The sequence below is a fragment of the Bos taurus genome, chromosome 12 (assembly GCF_002263795.3).
Source record: "Bos taurus isolate L1 Dominette 01449 registration number 42190680 breed Hereford chromosome 12, ARS-UCD2.0, whole genome shotgun sequence".
NCBI classification, from domain to species: Eukaryota; Metazoa; Chordata; class Mammalia; order Artiodactyla; family Bovidae; genus Bos; species Bos taurus.
The window spans coordinates 9289186-9310210 of NC_037339.1; the positions used below are offsets into that span (position 1 = coordinate 9289186).

The following is a 21025-nucleotide window of genomic DNA, read 5'->3' on the forward strand; positions in this document are numbered from 1 at the left end:
CTGATTTAGGTATTGACCATCTGGTGATGGTAATGTATGTGCAGAGTCATCTCTTTTATTGTTGGAGGAGGGTGCTTGCTATGACCAGTGTGTTCTCTTGGCAAAAGTCTATTAGCCTTTGCCCTGCTTCATTTTGTAACAATGAAGTTGTTACAGAGTAACAACTTTGTTACTCCAGGCATCTCCTGACTTCTTATTTTTGCATTCCAATCTACTACGATGAAAAGGACATCTCTTTTGTGTATTAGTGCTAGAAAGCCTTGTAGGTCTTCAAAGAACCATTTGACTTCAGCTCTTTGGCATTAGTAGTTGGGGCATAGACTTAGATTACTATAATGTTGAATGGTTTGCCTTGGAAAAGAACCGAGATCATTTTGTTGTGTTAGAGATTGCACCAAGGTAACAGCTTTTTGGACTCCTTTGCTGACTATGAGGACTATTCCATTTCCTCTAAGCGGTTCTTGCTCAGTATAGTAAATATAATGGCCCTCTGAATTAAGTTCTCCCATTCTTATCCATTTTACTTTACTGGTTCCTAAAATTTTGATGTTCATTCTTGCCATCTCCTGCTTGACAACAACCAATTTGCCTTGATTCATGGATCTAACATTCCAGGTTCCTATGCATTATTGTTCTTTACACCATCAGACTTTACTTTCAACAGCAGACACATCCCCAGTTGGAATCAAGATTGCAGGGGAAAATATTAGCGACCTCAGATATATAAGTAACACCACTGTAATGGCAGAAAGCAAAGAGGAAGTAAAGAGCCTCTTGATGAAGGTGAAAGAGGAGAGTGAAAAAGCTGGCATAAAACTCAGCATTCAAAAATCTAAGATCATGGCATCTAATTCCACCATTTCATGAACAAATTGATGGGGAAAAAATGGCAACAGTGACAGATTTTATTTTCCTGGGCTCCAAAATGACTGAAGATGGTGACTGCAGCCATGAAATTAAAAGATATTTGCTTCTTGGAAGAAAAGCTATGACAAACCTAGAGTGTATTAAAAAGCAGACACATCACTTTGCTGATAAAGGTCTGTATAATCAAAGGCATGTGTTTTTCCAATAGTCATGTATGGATGTGAGAGTTGGACTATAAAGAAAGCTGAAACTGAAAATGTTAATTGCTCAGTCAAGTTCAACTCTTCATGACCCCACGGACTGTAGCCCCTCAGGCTCCTCTGTCTCTGGGATTCTCCAGGTAAGAATGCTGGAGTGGGTTGCCATACCCTTCTCCAGGGGATCTTCCTGACCCAGGGATGGAACCCTGGTCTCCTGCATTGCAGGCAGATTCTTTACCATCTGAACCACCAGAGAAACCCAAAGAATTGATGCTTTCAAACTGTGGTGCTAGCTAAGACTCTTGAGAGTCTCTTGGACAGCAAGTAGATCAAACCAGTCATTCCTAGAAGAAATTAACCCTGAATATTCATTGGAAGGACTGAAGCTGAAGCAGAAGCTCCAATACTTTGACCATCTGATTCAAGTGATGTCCAAGTCTCTCAGTCGTGTTTGCCTCTTTGGGACCCCATGGACTATACAGTGTATGGAATTCTCCAGACCAGAATAGTGCAGTGGGTAGCCTTTCCCTTCTCCAAGGGATCTTCCCAACCCAGGGAGAGAACCCATGTCTCCTACACTGAGCCACCAGGGAAGCCCAAGAATACTGGAGTGGGTAGCCTATCCTTTCTCCAGCGGATCTTCCTAACCCAGGAATTGAACTTGGGTTTCCTGCATTGCAGGCAGGAACTGAGCTATCAGGGAAGCTGACTCATTGGAAAAGAGTCTGATGATGGGAAAGATTGAGGGCAGGAGGAGAAGTGGACAACGGAGATGAGACGGTTGGATGGTATCTCTGACTCAATGGACACGAGTTTGAACAAACTCTGGAAGATAGTGAAGGACAGGAAAACCTTGTGTGCTGTAGTTCATGGGGTCACAAAGAATTGGACACAACTTTGTGACTGAACAACAAAAGTAGGTCTGGGCAATAAACATGAACAAGGGATGTTTCATAAAGTACACATATAATTAAGCTGTTAAATAAAATAATATATTTACTCAATAAATGCTAAATAATAGTGTTTAAAATGAGAAAGAAAAGAATTCAAAGGAGACTTAAATTTGCTTAGTGGGGAGGATAAATAATCTTATATAGAGACAGCCTCATAGTTTTAGTAAAATTTTCCTTTGCAATGTCAGCGAACAAAATATTTGTGCTATGAGATTTGGTCTTTCACAGTAATTGATATACTTCCTTGTAAAATTTTATTTTAAAAAGCTTATAATATTGTTTTGCTTAGGGGAACTCAAAGAACTAAGAAGAACATATTAAGTTAAAGGCAATTTCAACAAGACAAAAAAATATACAGTAAAGACCTGACATCATCCCAAAAGATCCTTAGCTTTCATCAGTGTATTACTTTGATGAAACTATTTAGAAGTCAAGTTGAACTCATAAAAGCCTCAGTTGATTCTCAATTTTAAGGGTAGGTTATCTCTAGTGTTTCCTTTCTTATTTCACAAATTTAATTTCTCTTTCCTGATATTTGAACTCAACATCAGAATATACTATCCACCTTTATAAATAATTGTAAAAACTTTAGATATAAAATTCTTCATCTTGTCCCTAAAAGGACTTTAAAGGATTGTGCCTCATTTATTTTTGATTTCTAAAAAAAGTGAATTATTGCTGGCACCTGCTATACATTTTTAAATTGGCAAAACTAATACAATTATGTAAAGTTTAAAAATAAAATAAAATTAGAAAAAAAAATAAAATAAAATGCATAATTTTCTTACTTAAAATAGATATTTAAAAGAAGTCAGAGAAAGTATTCTCATTATTTTAATTAAAAATGTTGTATCTTAATGAATAAAAATGTATATATACACACAAAATGAAATATTAATCAGTCATAAAAATAAGGAAATAGTGTCATTTGAAGCAACATGGATGAACCTAGAGATTATCAAACTAAGTAAACTGAATCAGACAGAGAAAAACAAATATCATATGATGTCACTTAATATGTGAACTCTAAAAATTGATACAAATGAACTTTCTTATAAAACAGAACTAGAGTCAGATGTAGAAAACAATTTTATGGCTATCAAAGGGTATAGCGAGGGAGAGGAGAGACAAATTAGAAGTTTGGGATTAATGTTTACATGCTATATAAAATAAATAGATAAATAACAAAGACTTGCTGTGTATCACAGGGAAATATACTCAATATCTTGTAATAGCCTTATAACTGAAAAGAATCTGAAAAAGAGTATATATACAAGTTTGTGTGTGTGTGTGTGTGTGTGTATAACTAAATCACTTTGCTGTGCACTTAAAACTAACAAAATACTGTAAATTAACTATACTTCAATAAAATGTTGTACCTTAAATTTATAAGAAAATTGCAAAAAGGACAAAATATATTGCAGTAAGTATTAATAAAATCTTTTTTTTTCTAATTTTATTTTATTTTTAAACTTTACATAATTGTATTAGTTTTGCCAAATATCAAAATGAATCCGCCACAGGTATACATGTGTTCCCCATCCCGAACCCTCCTCCCTCCTCCCTCCCCATACCATCCCTCTGGGTCTCTTTTTAAACCAATTTTGCAGTTTCCTTAAAAAAAACTTTTTATTCCATCACTATTTGCTCCTTCTTGCCTTCAGTCACTAAATTGCTTCCATTCTTCCAAGAGAGTCAGATTTTCCTTTGTTGTTTGAGTGTGAATGAAATTAAAAGGAAGATTAAGGAATGTTTTCTGCCTTACTTATGCTAACTCTCTTCCTTGAAAGATTTGAGGCAGGACACCACCCTTATGACAGAAAGTGAAGAGGAACTAAAAAGCCTCTTGATGAAGGTGAAAGTGGAGAGTGAAAAAGTTGGCTTAAAGCTCAACATTCAGAAAACGAAGATCATGGCATCTGGTCCCATCACTTCATGGGAAATAGATGGGGAAACAGTGGAAACAGTTGTCAGACTTTATTTTTATGGGCTCCAAAATCACTGCAGATGGTGACTGCAGCCATGAAACTAAAAGACGCTTACTCCTTGGAAGGAAAGTTATGACCAACCTAGATAGCATATTCAAAAGCAGAGACATTACTTTGCCAACAAAGGTTCGTCTAGTCAAGGCTATGGTTTTTCCTGTGGTCGTGTATGGATGTGAGAGTTGGACTGTGAAGAAGGCTGAGTGCCGAAGAATTGATGCTTTTGAACTGTGGTGTTGAAGAAGACTCTTGAGAGTCCCTTGGACTGCAAGGAGATCCAACCAGTCCATTCTAAAGGAGATCAGCCCTGGGATTTCCTTGGAAGGACTGATGCTAAAGCTGAAACTCCAGTACTTTGGCCACCTCATGCGAAGAGTTGACTCATTGGAAAAGACCCTGATGCTGGGAGGGATTGGGGGCAGGAGGAGAAGGGGATGACAGAGGATGAGATGGCTGGATGGCATCACTGACTCGATGGACGTGAGTCTGAGTGAACTCTGGGAGTTGGTGATGGACAGGGAGGCCTGGCGTGCTGCGATTCATGGAGTCGCAAGGAGTCGGACACGACTGAGTGACTGACTTAATCTTATCTGATCTGATATATAAGTATCTGCAGAAGGAAATGACAACCCCTCCAGTATTCTTGCCTGGGAAATCCCATGGACAGAGACAACTGGTGGGCTACAGTCCCTGGAGTCACAAAAGAGTCAGACATGACTTAGCAACTAAACAGCAACTATATATAAGCATCAACTAGCTTCCCTGGTTCACGTGCAATGATCCTACCTCAATGGATGCAAAATCTCATCATGTGACACTATTTCAGTCCCACAGCCTTGATCAATCAGATTTGTAATCCTGAATTTATGGACATCTCTCAGGAAAATTTTGATGGTTAAGAGTTATGTTATCTCATCAGTTTCCTCCATACCAATTCTTATCATAAGAAGCATGTGTTTCACTAATCTCCTCTTAAGAAAATCTTTGCATCTGACTTGCCTTTGGGGGTAATACAGGCTTATTGCTTATAAAGTATGGCAAGATTCAAACAGTTCTTCATTCTTCCCAATTAAACATAAAAACAACCTTACTCTTAATACAGTGTATGTCCTAAGGGAAATGTATATTGTCTTAAGTTGAAGCATCATTTGAATGCTTGGATAGACATTAATGAAAACGACATGCAGTTCTGTATTATGAGCACTGCATTTTATGATTAATTTCCAGCTGTGTTATTTTTTCTTTTAAATCAGTTAAATATAGCTGTCTTTGTGTTTCTGACTTTTTGAATCTTCAAAGGCTATAATTTGGAGTTTCAGATAAGCTTTTAATGTGCTTAATTTAGTTAGCAATCTAAATTTCTGTTGGATCCTTCAATAACAATGCAATGATGGGGGTCATCAAACAAAGCTGCATTTAGCCTACATCTAAGAGTTTTGAAGAAATTGCTTGGAAATTAATACCTAGGTTAATAACGATGATGTTGCTACATGCACACTATCTATTAATGCAATCTGACAACTTTTTACTGTTTCTGTGATTACTTGTGACATATATCAATACATTCAAAGTACAAAAGATATTTCAAGGATAAAAGTGAAAGTCTGATAAATGCATATCTGGACTCCCTCATTTATTTTTAGTTGAAGTTAGGCAATACTACCACTGTTTCACCTTCTTTTGTTTATAAAACACATGTATTTCACTTATGTGAAATATTCAGCAGTTTTATATGCATTTATTTTCATACTATTTAAAGTTTACTACTGTAATAGTTTCTCCTGTACTATTAGTTTATATTCATAGATAAATATAGCATTACTGAAAATTCTTGTTAAGACCAGATGTATTGTTATTTCTCTAGAATCGTATAAGTGTGGTCTGTTTTACAAATCTTATTTGGGTCTAACAGATGCAAACTATTATATACAGAATGGATAAACAACAAGGTCTTCCTGTACAGTACAGAGAACTGTATTCAATACCCTGTGGTAAACCATGATAGAAAATAATGTGAAAAATTATATATATATTATATATATAATATATATAATATATAATAAAATAAATATATAATATATATATTATTTATATATATAAATAATATATATCTATATCTAACTTTGCTATACAGCAGAAATTAACACAATATTGTAAATCAATTATGAAAATGAAAGTGTTAGTCACCCAGTCATGTCCAACTCTTTGTGACCTCATGGACTGTAGCCCACCAGGCTCCTCTGTCCATGGGATTCTCCAGGGAAGAATACTGGAGTGGGTTGCCATGCCCTCCTCCAAGGGATCTTTCTGACCCAGGAATAGAACCTGGGTCTTCTACATTGCAGGGAGATTCTTTAACATCTGAGCCATATATATCAATAAAATTTTTTAAATTGAAAAAAGAATATCTTATTTATAGATAATGTTTTAGCTTCATAGGACACTTTAACACAATGGGAGGAAATGCCATCTTCAGATTCAAGAAGACAGAACATCAAATTTGGGGTCTGGCTCTTCCTAGCTAAGTGTTACTTAATCTCTCTAACCCTGAGAATGTTTCATTTCTAAAGCTTTAAATCTTAGACAATGTATTCATATAATAGCAAGTGACTATATTGTGTTTATAGTACACTAATAAATATAAGAGAAATGTTATTTACTTATTTTTAATCAGAAACCTACTTTCACCACTTATTAAGTGATCAATTTTGGCCTCAGGCTCTCAGAACCTTGATTTCCTCATACGTAAAATAAGAATGTAAATGTTTACCTTGAAGTGATTTAGAGACCATGAAAATAAAACAAACAGCTAGAACAGCAAAGCACATTAAATGTTCAGTAAGAGAAGATTGCTTTCATAAACAATGCTTGTATTCTTTCCACAACAAAAATAATCTGTAGACTCCAGGAACTCCTCTAATTCACTCTATGTATGAAATAGTCATAACTCCTTGCATTGCAGATAATTTCACTGTCATAATTTTATCCCTCAGTCGGCCAATAAACTTGATGGAGGCCTTAGTCTAGGATTTCTCCCAATGTTTAGCACTAAATCTGTTTATAGTAGGATTTCAATAAACTGATCGAGTTGACTTCGATAAAAGCAATTTAAACTTTAAAATGTTTTCCTTTGATTTTTGGAATATACAGAGTCCCCAAGATCATTCTGAGACACAGTGATATGCTACAAGGTTTCCTAGGACTCAGAAAAGTGATTTTCTCAGTGAAGGGATGCAGATTAAAACCAGCAAAAGGCAAATTCAGATGAGACAGAGATTACAAGAAGCCCTCTGCAAGCTCTGTAGCCTCCCTGGGCTACCTGCTTATCCTGCTGGTCTCCATCTTCCCCTTCTGGGTGCGGCTGGTGAACGAGGAGTCCCAGGAAGTGTTCTTCAGTGGCCTGTTTGAGAACTGCTTCCATATCAAGTGCTGGAAGCCTCGACCCTTATCCATTTACGTCATCCTCGGCCGAGTCTCCCTGCTGTCCGCCGTTGTCTTGTCTTTCCTCACCACTTTCATCATGGTGTCCTTTGCGTCTCAGCTCTTTCCGAGGACCCGGAAGCACAATTTTGTGTCAGCCTTCATCAGTTTCCTCACAGGGGCTTGTGCCTTCCTGGCCTTGTTGCTGCATGCCCTGGAGATCCAGAGTCTGCGGATGAAGCCCAGCCCCCCGCAGTTCTCCATACAGTGGCCTTACTACGTCCTGGGCTTCAGCATCCTTCTGTTCATGGTGGCTGGTGCCATCTGCCTCATCCAAGAAATAGCCTGCCCTAGATGCCATTTGTTGCCCATTTCCCAGAGTACTGAGGACACCCAAGAGATCTCGTACCTGGAAAACCTGGATAGTCTGGGAGGAGAACTGAGCTCCATGCAGAAGGAGACGCTGCTGAAGGAAGAAACCATTATCTAGACCCAGACAGTCTGTGCCCTGCCCTTCGTCCAGTGCACATGTGTCAGTGTGTGTGGCTCTTCAGTCTCCCCCAGTCTCTGCCGTTTCTGATGAGCCTTTTGAGTGTCAAGTCAACCCCTCCCTTCCCCCTCCTCACAGTAGAGTCAAAGGAGGACACACCCAGTTATCCCAGCAACATTATATGACAGTGTGTGTGAGGTGATGGCAGCCACAGAGGCTCAGCCCGGAGCTTGGTGTCCATTTATTTATTAAGTCTCAGTCACCAAGACATGTAGTACCTGCGTGGTTGACCTTAACAACTCACATCCTAGTCTTCCCACACCACACTCCTTGAGATAAAGCAACTGTTCATTATCAGTGACATTGCTAGGAAAAACTGTATTTGACCAGGTTGTTATAGAGTGTGACTCAGCATCTTGTATACAAACACAGGTATTTAGCATAAATACAGTGTCATCTAAGGCATCAGTCACAAAAATCATTCTTCTCAGGAAGAATATACCAAAGACTAGGATGCTACCTCCCGGGAGTCCACCACAGGCCAGTCCTGAAGACAGATATTTCCTTGAAATGTGCATATTTTGAGTAACTTAGGACAGCTGCACTAAACTTTCCTTGCCCAGTAATACATTCACAAAATGGAAAAAAAAATTAAAACTATAAGAACATTCATGGAAAATTAGTCCTACTAGTGCTTTCTTATCTGTCCAACTAGTTTCCCAAAACATAGAAGAAAATGGCATTTGTTTCTAAAGAAATTTTTTCAGCTATGTGTATATATCTTCCTCTTCTAGGTACTATTCTATACAATGTTTGATATCTTAATAATTGATATATTTTCATTACTAGTATATATTAGACATGTTTCCATATCAGCACATAAATAAGCAACCTTGCTGTTTTCTATGACTGCGTAATGGTTAATTTTGTGATTTTACCCTAGTTAGCTTAACCCATCTTCTCTATGGGTTAAACTTTATTTAGTTTCCAGTGTTTTGCCTTAGAAAGAATGATTCAGTGACTGAACTTATACATAAAGTATTTTGAAAATATGTATCCATCGGATAAATTCTTAGAAGCAGAATTTCTTGGTCAATTTTTTGAAGAATTCAACTAATAAGCTTTATTAATAAACACACAGACGTCTGGACCCCCAAATTAGTCTAAACTTCTGCCATGCAAGACCTATTGTATCACTGGCTGCTCACAAAGTTAAAACTACCATAAACGACAGCTGCCATGCCAACATTAGATGGGTACAGAGCAGAGCAGGTGAACACCAGAGCCTTAGAGAGGATGCTCTGAGTCTGCCATCAGTGCTCCCAGATGAGCTAAAAGCACTGGGAGACCTTTTCTGGGTAAATTTTGACATATATTTCCAAATGGAATTCCAGTAGAGTTTTGCTAATTTGCACTCAAACCAGGTTGTAATTATGATGACATTAACATAAAGGTTACAAGATAGATAATTACAAGTTTCTAAATATCAGCAACATGTAAAGGATAAATATAAAATATCATATTTCAACCAGAAGCAAGTAAACAGTAGAAGGGACAATTTAACACGGCATTAAGTATAGTATTAATATGAATAGACAGTCAAGTGACAGTGTCTGGGTGTGTTTTATTTTGTGTTGATTTGTTGAGCTCTATAAATTTGTATGTATCAAAAAACAAGAACACTACTATAAGATATATTTTTTGTGACAGTGTTACTGTTTTGATCCCTCACTAACCCCAGATATGAGTAAGTAAATAAAGTAACAGATGTAACCAGGTCGGATGACTAGACAAAACAGAATAAATTACTGTGTACTGTAGATTTGCCCATTACCTGGTTGTTGAGATTACAGTTTCATGAACTTGTATCAGTTCTTGCCAGGGGAATTTTTCTTTAGAAAAATAACTTTTTTCTCTAAATGAAGCTGAAAATGAAAAAAAAGAACTGTTTTAAATAGAGTAGAATCACATTTCAACTAATTTTAGCTAGGGTGTGAACAAAGCATTTCAGGCAGATAAGCTCATACTGTCTTCATTTTGATGACATACTTGGCCGTTTCGTGTGGTCCTAGGGCTTTTGTCACAACAATGGATTCTTTTTTCCCCTGTCACCGTCATTTCTGACACAAGAACAAGATATCAGAATGTTAAGATCATGTATATATTTTCCGTGATTTTGGCTAAGCTAAATTGCCAGCAGGCTACATTATTGTAATTCTCTCTTTGCAGGTCTAACAGCTGCAAGCTTTCTTATTCATGACAAGTTTCATGAACACATTTCTTCTTGTTGGAGCTTCTTCTAGACCGATGGCTACCAGTGGCACACCTTATAAGTTGCAATGGAAATCATTTAAAGGTTTTTATACCTTGAGATTTTTCCACTCATGATTTGTAGTGTCAAGTCTTTTGTACTTTGCTTAAACTAAGCTTTTTGAATTCTAAATAGCTTATCAATAGCAGGCATTTTCTTTTTAGTATTTAATTATACGAGATAGAAGAAGTAACAAAATTTAATATCTCCAGAGCTAGATATTTAATCAAATTAATTATTGTGATTCTTTGCTTTTTATCTAAAGCATCTGGGAGTACATTATTGTCTTCACTTGCAGAGAGCCACTTGTTTTTGCTTAGTAGTAGAGGTAAGCAACTTTGAATATTTATTTCCCACCTACATACCAAATTATTTTCTTTTTTTTTTAATTAACATTTCTCTTAATATCTCTTGGAAAAGAAAATTGAGAGTGATGTCTTTTCCTTGATTCAGAGATGAGAAGAACATATTTTAAAACCATTCATTTAAACCCTAGTTGATAAGAGAAGTAAACAAAGATCTGTATCTTCTCTGAGCATAAGCAAATGGTTATGCTTATGCTTAAACCACAGAAGCTTATTTCTTACAGTTCCAGAGGCTGAGAAGTTCAAGATCAAGACACTGGTAGATTTGGTGACTAGTGAAGGCTTGCTTCCTGGTTCACGGATGGCCATGGTCTTTCTTTGTTCTCACACAGCAGAAGGCACGAAAGAGCTCTCTCTGGGGCTTCTTTTACAAGAGAACTAACCCCATTCATTAGGGACCCACCATCCTGACCTAATCATCTCCTAAAAGACTCACTTTCCAATATATGAATATATATTGGACATATATATCAGGATTGGATCCACCATCCTGACCTAAGTATCTCCTAAAAGACTCACTTTTCCAATATATGAAGGTTCGAATGTCAACCAGTGAATATGATGGGAATGTAAACATCTAGCCTACAGCCTATCCTTTCTCTTCAAGGATATCTTGTAGATACATCAAAAAGTACTGAGAACATAGGAGGCATTTAAAAAATAGTTATTTTCTTGCCCTGTTAAATTTTAAGTGAAACTAAGTTAAAACAGAATGAGTCACTGCATCCAGATCATATTTATACTGATGTTCTAGTTAATGTTTGGTTTCCAACAACTGAGCAAAAACGACAGCCTTGCTTTCTACACTGAGGCTATTTGACGTCTTTCCTGCCAAGGCAATTCGTAGTAGTGATACAGGAAGCTTGGCATTTAAGGAAAGCTGGAAACCCAGAAATTCTCTATTTGCAAAAAAAAAAAAAAGGCCCATAGAGTGGCAGGGCTCTTGTTATAAAGAAAACCCTCCTCTGCTAGTGACCTACAGAAGTTTGGGGATTTTTTTTTTTTTTTAGAAATGAATCTAACTCTGTTGTACTGGTTTTCCCTTCTAAAGCCTTTCACGCTTACAAATAGCTTCTCTAAAGATTCAGAATGGTAAGGTAACAAGGATATAAAAAGCTTTGATGAAATCACTATTCAAATAACATTTTTTAAAGGCTAAAGAAATGAGAGTGTTCCAAAGAAATAAAAACCTGCTTTCTTGGAATAAGTTCTTTTAAGATCACTTCCACTTGTGATAATCAGTTCATAAATTATATGTGAATGCAAAGTATAATTAATAACAATGATAAATATTAATAATTAAATTAACACATGAGCAAAGAGATTGTTGCATTTTTTCCCAAGAGCAGAGCTAAATATAAAGTGCTTATTTTGCTGGGTTTGAGACATAGAATGAGAATAATATTAGGCAGTAGGCTGATACCTCATTTAGGTACACATCAAGTGTATACCATTTCTTGAGCATTCATCATGTGCCAAGAACTGTATGGAAAATGTCCCTTAGAAACATTTTCATTTAGTTCTTTCAATATACTTATGAGATAGGTATAATTATCTATTCATAGTAGAAACATTAAGTAAAATTTCCAGATTTCACTGCAAATACATTTCAAGGATAGAATCTTAGTGAAAAATCAGCCTGACTCTATAACTAGAATTCTCAGCTACTTCAAAGCAAAAGCTATCTATTTATTTGAATAAATAGGCAAGCCTCTGGTCCATGAGCCATGAAAAATACTACTGCTTTAGCCCCGCCCTAACAGTAACATGTAGGGGCCTCGTTACGCCCTCTCTCACCTTCCTGGAAAGTTGATGACTGCAGGAGTCTCTCCCCCTTTCAGAGTTTAATCGATTTGCCAACTTTCATGATCTCCACAAACAGTGGTGACCAAAATGGGTCTTAAAATTCCCCTCAACTCTCTTATGATTATTCAAGGTCCTTCTCAACCACAGGCCCATGATGTCCCTTTTCTTAGAGCAGTTGCTTTATTTATTTTTGGCCACTCCAGTGACTTATGGGATATTAGTTCCCCCTTTAGGGATTGAACCCAGGACGTGATAGTAAAAGCACCAAATCGAAACCACTGGGTCCCCAGGGAATTCCCTTGGAGCATTTCCTTTAGAAAAATCACAACTGTAAATCCTTCCTCTGTTCCTTTGATGTGTATGTAAGTTTTTTCCCAGTCTCTTGCCAGTTTCCAACCCAGGGAATGTCTTTCTTGTCACTTCAGTCATGTCTGACTCTTTGTGACCTACAGACTACAGCCTGCAGGTTCCTCTATCCGTGGGATTCTCCAGGTCTTTCTTGAGGACCCAGCAACTCTGTCGTTACAATCTAAACTTCAAAGGAGATGATAACCTTATTTCTCTGTCTCTATGGGCAGGTAGGAGCCTAATATATGTAGGATGGGTACCGATTACCAAATACAGATGGCCTAATCGTAGAGTAAAAAAAAAAAAAAAATGCAAATACAGGAATAACTCAATGTGCTCAACACACCCCACCAATCAACCCCCAGTCCTTACTCCCAAGTACTTTTCCACTGGCTCATGCCACTCCACTAGAGTGATGAAGTGTATGAGACTGCTTGCTTAATCAAAAGTGCCTGAAAATACATAAAACCATATAGAAATAGTAAATGGCCAAACTACCCAGAGAAAATATCATTATGATTTCAACTAGTTGAGATTTCGCTTAGACCCACTCATCGATTTTTATCCCCACCATTTACAATGTTCCTTTCACAAAGTGGTAGTTCAATACATCTGTTTTGTATAGCTCAGAAACTAAGAAACCAATGAAATAAATAAAATTATCTCCCAGCTGTAACAAGAGAATAACAAAGAGAAGTAATGACCTTGATTAAGTGTTCTATTGGTTTGACAGCACTGAAATGATTGGTTTACTGGGGCTCAACTATGCCTGAATCTGTCATCTGTGCAACTAGTATGTCTTGGGTAGGCAGAAGTAGCTAACAACCACATGTATTGATATAGAAACAACAACAGGAGACAAATGGACGGTTTTCGAAAAGATTAGTATTAGCCTCTTCCTTGGGAGATGCTATGTCCTCAAAAAGCAATTATTGAAAGATAATCTTACAACAAAAATAGTAACTGATTCATCCAGCCTTCCTTTTAGGAGGAATGCATTCCCAGCTGAATTCTGGAAGATAGGTATATGTTTGTGTATGGAAGATATTTTGTGAGCTTTTGAACATACTGTTTTACTAACATATGCGTTTGGTGTCCTAAAAGGTAACCAATATATATAATGTTGTAGTGAATCAAGACAAGAAGCACATCCAAATCCCTCATTTCTTTTTTAAAACATTTTTATTGGCTCATCCAGTAAAACAATGTACCTTGAAGTCACATCTTTAATTCTGAATGTATCAGTTAAGAATGGCCATACTTCCAAGCACTGCTTGGGTTTGTTTTACATCTAGGAAGTAATACAGTAATGTTGTTCTATTGCACCAGGGTGCTGTAAGGAATAGCTAGTAAAAATGCCTGTAGCATACGTTTCTAAAAGTAGAAAATGAAAGTCTCTCAGTTGTGTCTGACACTTCGCAACTCCTTGGACTGTAACATGCCAGGCTCTTCTATCCATGGAATTCTCCAGGCAAGAATATTGGCGTGGGTTCAGTTCAATTCAATTCACTTGCCTGGTCGTGTCCGACTCTTTGTGACCCCCAAGGACTGCAGCACACCAGACTTCCCTGTCCATCACCAACTCCTAGAACTTGCTCAAATTCATGTCCAGTGAGTCAGTGACACCATCCAACCATATCATCCTCTGTCGTCACCTTCTCCTCCCACCCTCATTCTTTCCCAGCATCAGAGTCTTTCCCAATGAGTCAGTTCTTCACATCAGGTGGCCAAGGTATTGGAGTTTCAGCTTCAACATCAGTCCTTCCAATGCATATTCAGGTCTGATTTCCTTTAGGATTTGACAGGATGATCTCCTTGCAGTCCAAGGGACTCTCAAGAGTCTTCTCCAACACCACAGTTCAAAAGCATCAATTCTTCCATGCTCAGCTTTCTTCATAGTCCAACTCTCACATCCATGTGTGACTACTGGGAAAACCATATCTTTGACTAGATGGACCTTTGTTGGCAAAGTGATATCTCTGCTTTTTAATATGCTGTCTAGTTTGGTCATAACTTTTCTCCCAAGGAGCAACTATCTTTAATTTCATGGCTCACTCCCCGTCTGCAGTGATTTGGGAGCCCCCAAAAATAGTCTCTCACTGTTTCCATTGTTTCCCCATCTATTTGCCATGAAGTAATGGGACCGGATGCCATGATCTTAGTTTTTTGAATGCTGAGTTTTAAGCCAGCTTTTTCACTCTCCTCTTTCACTTTCCCCAGAAGGCTCTTTAGTTCTTCACTCTCTGCCATAGGGGTGGTGTCATCTGCATATCTGAGGTTATTGATATTTCTGCCTGCAATCTTGATTCCAGCTTGTGTTTCATGTAGTCTGGCATTTCGCATGATGTGGTCTGCATATAAGTTAAATAAGTAGGGAGACACTACAGCCTTGATGTATTCTTTCTGCAATTTGGAACCAGTCTGTTCTATGTCCAGTTCTAACTATTGCTCCTTGACCTGCATACAGATTTCTCAGGAGGCAGGTAAGGTGGTCTGGTATTCCCATCTCTTGAAGAATTTTCCAGAGTTTGGTATGATCCACACATGCTGTTCCTTTCTCCTGGGGATCTTCCCAACCCAGGGATCCAACACAGGCCTCCTGAATTGCTGCCAGATTCTTTACCATCTGAGCTACCAGGGAAGCACCATGTAAATGCTAAATAAGGCTTAGGGTCCTAAATGCAGACCAGGGGTGTGTTCATAACAAAGAATAATGCATTTGAATAAATAAATTGCACATATGCCACACAGAATCAGAGAACCCTTACTTCTTAGGTAGCTTTTAATAATTTTCAAGAGAAATTCCTTTGAGGCTAAAAGATTGATGGGAACTCCTTTCAGAAGATTATTCTAATTGAAAAGGATTGCATCTCTTCTTGATTGCTAATCATGTACTAACTGTAGCCAGAATAAACACTCAGAACTATTAAATTTGGTTCTGAACACTAAGTATCAGATAAACTGTCTCGTGTGTCTTTACTCTCTCATGAATGATCACAAGATTTTGCTCTGCATCTATCCAGAGATAAAATGGAATTGTCCCATTTAATCATAAGCGTCAGTTGCATGGAAAAGATGAGTGTTTTTCCAGGGCCAATGCAGTCTCTGTTGCAATAGCCTACTAAGTTAATCCCCTTAACTTCCTTTTCATTTTTGGATTTAATTTTAGAAAATAGAACTTCTCTATAATACAGTTATGAGCAGCATTACTCTACTTAAGGGAATTTGTATTCAGAGAAGATATGTACTGTAGAAGAGGAGTCTCTCTATGCAGACTGAGGACACGGTGACCTTTGCAAGTTCACTTGTTAGAGGAAGGAGAACTGGATGGGAGTACCGTCTACACTGGGGGCACCCTCCACAGGTTCAGCTTGGTCCTTGGTACTGATACTCTATTACTTACTTCTGATAGACATTTACATGGACTCACATTGTGAGGAGACTTTGCACAAGTGGAGGTTGTGTGTTCCGGAAAGAGAAATTAGGAAGGAATATCCTTAGCAGTTATTCCCTTAGACAGGGTCTCTGAAGAAATCTTACAAGCAAGTGCCTTTCATGCTGCTGCCAAATTGAGCTCAGTATTCCTGTATATTCCTGTATTTACCTTGTGTCTTTTGTCTGAGAATCTCAGGATTTTAAATGGCTTAACAAACTTCCACACTGTATTTCTGCTGTGACTACTAAGATATAAGGAGGTGACTCTTCTACCTTACCTCTAATAGTTTTTTTAAACAAGACAGAAATTTTTTTTAAAGAATCTTTACTAGGAAGGGCCAACCTGCTCAGAAATAGCTTCCCTGACAGCTTCATGCCTTTTCAGGATTGAACTTAAGCTGTATCTTCTCTTTTTCTCTTTTAAAGCCCTGAAATAATTGGAGGAATATTTTTATTATACCATCCATCTGGAAAAGGAAGGCTGGGATACTCTGAGAAGGGCTGTTCTTTTTTGTGGTATTTTTGGCGCTGTCTCAGGGTGGGGTATTTGATATGTTGTGAGGAAGATGGCCCTCATTAGATTCCCAGCCCATTTGCACAGGAACCAGAAGAGCTCAAAGGAGAAAGAGCAGCATTCACCAATAACCTATAAATATCTATCTTTTGACTTTTAGTTCTAACTAATTCTTATAACAGCATTTTTTTTCATTTTGTTAAAATTATTCCCCGCCCCCCCTTTTCTTGCTCTCTCTCTCTCTTTTTTTTTTTTTTTTTTGCTGCTTTTTAACACCAAGTTTCATAGTAGGCTAACCACATGCCCAGGACCATTTGTTGCTTTATAATAATAGTAATAACTGATGATTATGCAGACTGGTTTCTTCAACTCTGAGCACTTCATAGATGCCAACCCACCGAACCCAGTAACTTCCCTAATATAATCTTTTTCTATCATCCTGAATTTTTAGACGAGGAGTTTTTAGATGAGGGATTGAAAAGTTTAGAGACTTGTTCTGATTCATTCTCATCACTACAGCGTCTGCTTTACTGTGCAAAAATATAGTATTATAAACAAACTCAAAATTTAAACAGTATGACCTTATTATCTCTATTAGTTTCTTTGTAAAAAATAGGTCATTGATTGAGACAAAATTTCATGATACTTTGCTCGTTAATTAGAAGTACTGGTTTGTGTCCATTAATCATTATCTCAGACTAAAGTGTAAAAATTTTGTCTAAATCAGCCTCTTTTTGGAGTTTCCCAATAAACTCAGCTTTGTCTGCAGGACCCACTTACACAGGATGTTAATATACATGAATCAAAATTTAACAGATCATCAGCAAGTTCACATGTAAATATAAATTATGAACCTTTAGCATTTAGAAACAAAGAAATTCATACAACACTATGTATTTTAGGTTCTGGACCTACCTTGGTAGTGTTTCTGGGCAATTGTTTATAGGGCTTAGACATGGTCATTGATAGAAAATTTGTACCTGAGAACATAAAAACAGATAAACCAGAATTGGTCAAAGATCATGTAACTCATTCAAGTAGAAAAGTGGCAGTAAAGATGTATTGAGAACCAGAAGTTGACATATGTTAACATTTCTACGCAGCATTATCTTTCTCTTACGATCCATCTTTTGGCCCTGTTAATGGCCACACTTCCTCTTTGGCCCAACACTGCACCATAGGAAATTAGTATAAAGATTAAGAGAGTGGGCCTTGCAGCCTCATAGTTTAGCATTAGAATCTATACCCCCTTTTTTCTTATTAAGGAGGATGGGTAAGTCATATAACATTTTTGAGCCTTGATTTTCTCCCTGGTAATAAGAGGTTAATAAAAGCACCACCACAATATGTAGGACTGTAGGATGGATTAAACATATTTGAAAAAATTAACCATGTGTCAGGTATCAAGTCTGTGTTCAATAAATAACAATAATAGTAATGATTGCTTTCTTATTCTCTACGTACTATGTCCTGACTTGTGGTCCATTCCCCAGATAGCTTTTCAGTCTCTGTGCCAACACTGAATGCATCTAGCATTTGTTCCTCTGAATTTCAGTGAAATCTACTGTGACTTTGTATTATCCTCATGAGCCAAGATGTTTAGTGTATTTGATGGGACTATTAGCTAGATGGATAATCCTTGTAAAGACAATACTAAGTAAAAAGCCAAGTAAAAGCTGCAGATATTTTCTTTTACCCTGTTTGGCAGTGAGCACATATTTTAAGAAAGAAATTCCAAAGGCCATACAAGCAATCATAGAACTTGCAGGTAATTGGTTTTTATCCAGCAGAAACATAGCTTTTTGATAATGAAATAATTAAGTCTCAGAAACTTTTTGAGGTGATAAATGTGGTATATCAGTTTGAGTTTAGTTAGGAGAGAGAAACTCTCTCGCTCTCTCTCTCTCTCTCTCTATCAGATCAGATCAGTCGCTCAGTCGTGTCGACTCTTTGCGACCCCATGAATCGCAGCACGCCAGGCCTCCCTGTCCATCACCAACTCCCAGGAGTTCACTCAGACTCACATCCATCAAGTCAGTGATGCCATCCAGCCATCTCATCCTCTGTCGTCCCCTTCTCCTCCTGCCCCCAATCCCTCCCAGCATCAGAGTCTTTTCCAATGAGTCAACTCTTCGCATGAGGTGGCCAAAGTACTGGAGTTTCAGCTTTAGCATCATTCCTTCCAAAGAAATCCCAGGGCTGATCTCCTTCAGAATGGACTGCTTGGATCTCCTTGCAGTCCAAGGGACTCTCAAGAGTCTTCTCCAACACTACAGTTCAAAAGCATCAATTCTTCGGCGCTCAGCCTTCTTCACAGTCCAACTCTCACATCCATACATGACCACAGGAAAAATCATAGCCTTGACTAGATGGAACCTTTGTTGGCAAAGTAATGTCTCTGCTTTTGAATATGCTATCTAGGTTGGTCATAACTTTCCTTCCAAGGAGTAAGCATCTTTTAGTTTCATGGCTGCAGTCACCATCTGCAGTGATTTTGGATCCCAGAAAAATAAAGTCTGACACTGTTTCCACTGTTTCCCCATCTATTTCCCATGAAATGGTGGGACCGGAAGCCATGATCTTCATTTTCTGAATGTTGAGCTTTAAGCCAACTTTTTCACTCTCCACTTTCACTTTCATCAAGAGGCTTTTGAGTTCCTCTTCACTTTCTGCCATAAGGGTGGTGTCATCTGCATATCTGAGGTTATTGATATTTCTCCCGGCAATCTTGATTCCAGTTTGTGTTTTTTCCAGTCCAGCATTTCTCATGATGTACTCTGCATATAAGTTAAATAAACAGGATGACAATATACAGCCTTGATGTACTCCTTTTCCTATTTGGAACCAGACTGTTGTTCCATGTCCAGTTCTAACTGTTGCTTCCTGACCTGCATACAAATTTCTCAAGAGGCAGATCAGGTGGTCTGGTATTCCCATCTCTTGCAGAATTTTCCACAGTTTATTGTGATCCACACAGTCAAAGGCTTTGGCATAGTCAATAAAGCAGAAATAGATGTTTTTTCTGGAACTCTCTTGCTTTTTCTATGATCCAGCAGATGTTGGCAATTTGATCTCTGGTTCCTCTGCCTTTTCTAAAACCAGCTTGAACATCAGGAAGTTCACGGTTCACATATTGCTGAAGCCTGGCTTGGAGAATTTTGAGCATTACTTTACTAGCGTGTGAGATGAGTGCAAATATATATATCTCCAGAGGTAGTAATTTGGGCGGGGTGAGGTGGGGGGAGGTGGAAGCTTCAACCCCTGAGGCAGATAAGAGGCTGAAAGAGTCTGAAATTATTGAAATTTAGAAGACACGAGGAAGAATTTTGTGACTCTGAAGCACAAACTGCTACACAGAAGATGCCATTAAGTCTGTACTAATGTCTATAAGTCCAGAACAGGAACCTCATGGAAACATTAGCTGGGATTGTTGGCTTGTGCTGGTATTAATATCTCCAAGGCAAGAGAGCAAGGACACGGTTTCTGCAAATGTTGGGAAAAACTTTAAACTGGATTCAGCTACTGCCAACTAAAATGAACTGCTATTTCCAAGTGAAGACACGTTGCTAGAAGAATCCTGACAGGATAAAGGAACAAGTCGTTTTCTTCCATTCCCCTCCAGGGTCCCTCGCTAGCTGAGCACAAAAAGGAGCCAAGGGGGAAAACAAAAATGTGGTTGGCTGTTCCAGCGCCAGCATCACAGATTACTGAACAGTGGGTTAAATCTGATATTCTTTACTAACTGGCACAAACAGTTAGTGGAAAAGTGAGGTGTAGCACCAAATCAGGTAGAATAACTCTGATGGTAGGAGTTTGAATCAGTGGATGAAATGTGTATCTCCACCTTCAACTCATCTCTCTGTCTCACTGCATGCGGAATGAGGCCTCACATGAGAAATCACACCAACTTTTCCTTTCCCCACATTCTGCTGCTCATGTTTATGAGCTTCTCTTCTTCCATATACTGTATAACAGTTCACACCTTGACTTCCTCTCATTTGGCCTATTTCATGGGATAGCAGATTTTGAAATCAGATTTTTATTCTCTAATCCATTGAACACTGGAAGTTTGATAAGAGAATGGATTTCAGATTCTCACCACACATCCATCCAAATGTAACTATGAGAGGCAATGGACAGGTTTATTAAATTGACTGCAGTCATATATATATATATATATATATATATATATATATATATCAAATCACTATGTTATACATCTTCAATATGTGCTGTGCTTAGTCACTTAGTCATGTCCAACTCTTAATGATCCCATGGACTGTAGCCCAACAGGCTCCTCTGTCCATGGAGATTCTGTAGGCAAGATTACT

At 37.9% G+C, this 21025-nt stretch overlaps 1 protein-coding gene and 1 long non-coding RNA gene across 2 annotated transcripts in view; one reads left to right on the forward strand and one right to left on the reverse strand.

The window, feature by feature from the left end:
* LOC100141168 (transmembrane protein 225B) overlaps nucleotides 1–7995 on the forward strand; it is a 54727-nt gene extending 46732 nt beyond the window's left edge. Inside the window, exon 2 of the mRNA XM_059892180.1 lies at nucleotides 7279–7995. Within this exon, the coding sequence (XP_059748163.1) occupies nucleotides 7279–7915 (637 nt within the window). The 3' untranslated portion in view covers nucleotides 7916–7995. The remainder of the gene's footprint in view (nucleotides 1–7278) is intronic.
* The window catches only part of LOC132346712 (uncharacterized), a 78210-nt gene that overhangs the window by 48658 nt on the left and 8527 nt on the right, over nucleotides 1–21025 (reverse strand). The window contains exons 2-3 of the long non-coding RNA XR_009496625.1: nucleotides 17610–17674; nucleotides 9750–9840 (exon numbers count right to left, since the gene is read on the reverse strand). This is a non-coding gene — a long non-coding RNA (uncharacterized lncRNA). The remainder of the gene's footprint in view (nucleotides 1–9749; nucleotides 9841–17609; nucleotides 17675–21025) is intronic.